Below are 1,699 nucleotides of genomic sequence, written 5' to 3'. Positions count from 1 at the left end.
ATATACTGTTTTTTCTTTATCCGCTTTGTTGCTGTAACATTGGAATTTCCCCATTGTGGGACAAATAAAGGAATATCTTATCTTATCTTTGTAGCCTCATTTGCAGCAGATTGAAAAGTGACTGATGGTAGTTGCAGACCACACCACCTTCAACATGTTTACATTAAAGCCAGATCTACTCTTTATGTTGTGATTCATGACTAAACAAAATTTCACAATTGTGTTGATAGTGGAAACCAAGAAATGGGATGCATCCATCAGTGACTACTCCAAACACAAGTAGCAGCACCATCAATGTATTAGATATTGAGTGTAATCCCAGTGTTATCGTGGTATAATCTTGATATTAGATAATGAAATGTTCTAATAATCTTTTATCTTTCAACAGCACCCCTGTAAGGAACCTCGCTGTAACAGGCACCTCTCACCTTAGATCATTCAGCAACTGGATTGTGCCAAGAGCAGCTGCAGGACCTCAGATTTCCAGATGTGGGCTGCTTTCTTCACAAGCTGAAGGTTCAGGAGTGTTTCAGCAGCTTCCGTGGCAATACCAGCAGGTCCGGACACGGAAAAGAGGCAATGAGTATCAGCCCAAGAACATCAAACGCAAGAGGACCCACGGCTGGATCAAGAGGATCAGCTCACGAAGCGGCATCGAGGTGCTTCTGCGGCGCATGTTTAAGGGACGAAAATCACTCTCACACTGAAGATTCCTATTGGAAAGCTTGCACGACTTTCAGGAAGCAGACTTTGGATCCAAAATGCTGGCAGTGCTCAGCAAAGAACTTGTGTATTGGGTTAACTGGTGATACTGGGTGTGGGTTGGGTTTGGCATTCTCACTGCATTAATAATGTGCGGGAGATTTAAAACTGACCTTTAAACAGACAAGCTGCCTCAGGCAAAAAGAAGCCTGGTAGTTTTACCAAGTTATGTTTGATCCATAATGTTTTGTTCATAATCACTAAATGTTGAGTATTGTATTATTTTCTTTTTTCCTTGAGTGAAATTCATTTGGTTCAAAGACAAAATGGGTCTTTAATAATCAGTGTCATCTTTAAATGAAAACACAAACTATGGTTGACTTGGAAATAAAAACAATTCCTGCAGAATTTACATGTTTACATTTGTGTTTGAAAAAAAGAATCTGTGCTTCCCAGATAGTTTGTGGACAAAGGGTGTGTTCTTTGTTGCCTCAAAAGATGAAGTTTTGGCCCCTAGAAGTTGACTGCAATCTACTATTTACTATAACTTAATTCCACCAGAGGCAGAATAAGGAGAGCATTAACTGGATATTTTCAGAGCTGGTGGAAAGGCTTACCTCAGAGAGCTGGTGGAAAGGGTCAGTGTGATCCAGAGTTCAATTAGCAGCCTTTTATTTACAAGCCAAGAAGAAGAATTTGTCAAACAAGAGCAGAAAGTACTTGAGTCAAGAAGATGGCGGCATTAATTAACACATTAATAAAGTAAATATTTTACATGAGTAGCATTCTCTTGGATTCTCACCGTCACGGAATTGTAATTAATACTGAATATAATGAACAACATTTGAATGAATTACATTTAGTCATAGTTTTACTGTAAATAATTTAACTTGTTTTATAAAATCGGTATTTTTACAGTCGGGTCAACTCTGCGAACAACACCAGAGAGATGCGTGAATAAATGAGTTACTGTGAACGGAGGAGGACATACTGTAGA

General features: G+C 38.9%; 1 protein-coding gene across 1 annotated transcript in view; it reads left to right on the top strand.

Annotated features, from left to right (window-relative positions):
• The window catches only part of mrpl34 (mitochondrial ribosomal protein L34), a 1,702-nt gene extending 590 nt beyond the window's left edge, over positions 1 to 1,112 (top strand). Inside the window, exon 2 of the mRNA XM_035671335.1 lies at positions 389 to 1,112. Within this exon, the coding sequence (XP_035527228.1) occupies positions 389 to 707 (319 nt within the window). The 3' untranslated portion in view covers positions 708 to 1,112. The remainder of the gene's footprint in view (positions 1 to 388) is intronic.
• The last annotated feature ends 587 nt before the right edge of the window (positions 1,113 to 1,699 follow it).

This window comes from Morone saxatilis, unplaced genomic scaffold (assembly GCF_004916995.1).
Source record: "Morone saxatilis isolate NCDOM2014 unplaced genomic scaffold, NCSU_SB_2.0 Contig23, whole genome shotgun sequence".
Lineage (NCBI taxonomy): Eukaryota > Metazoa > Chordata > Actinopteri > Moronidae > Morone > Morone saxatilis.
The sequence above is the reverse complement of the archived record's forward strand: the minus strand, read 5'-3'. Positions and strand labels throughout refer to the sequence as shown.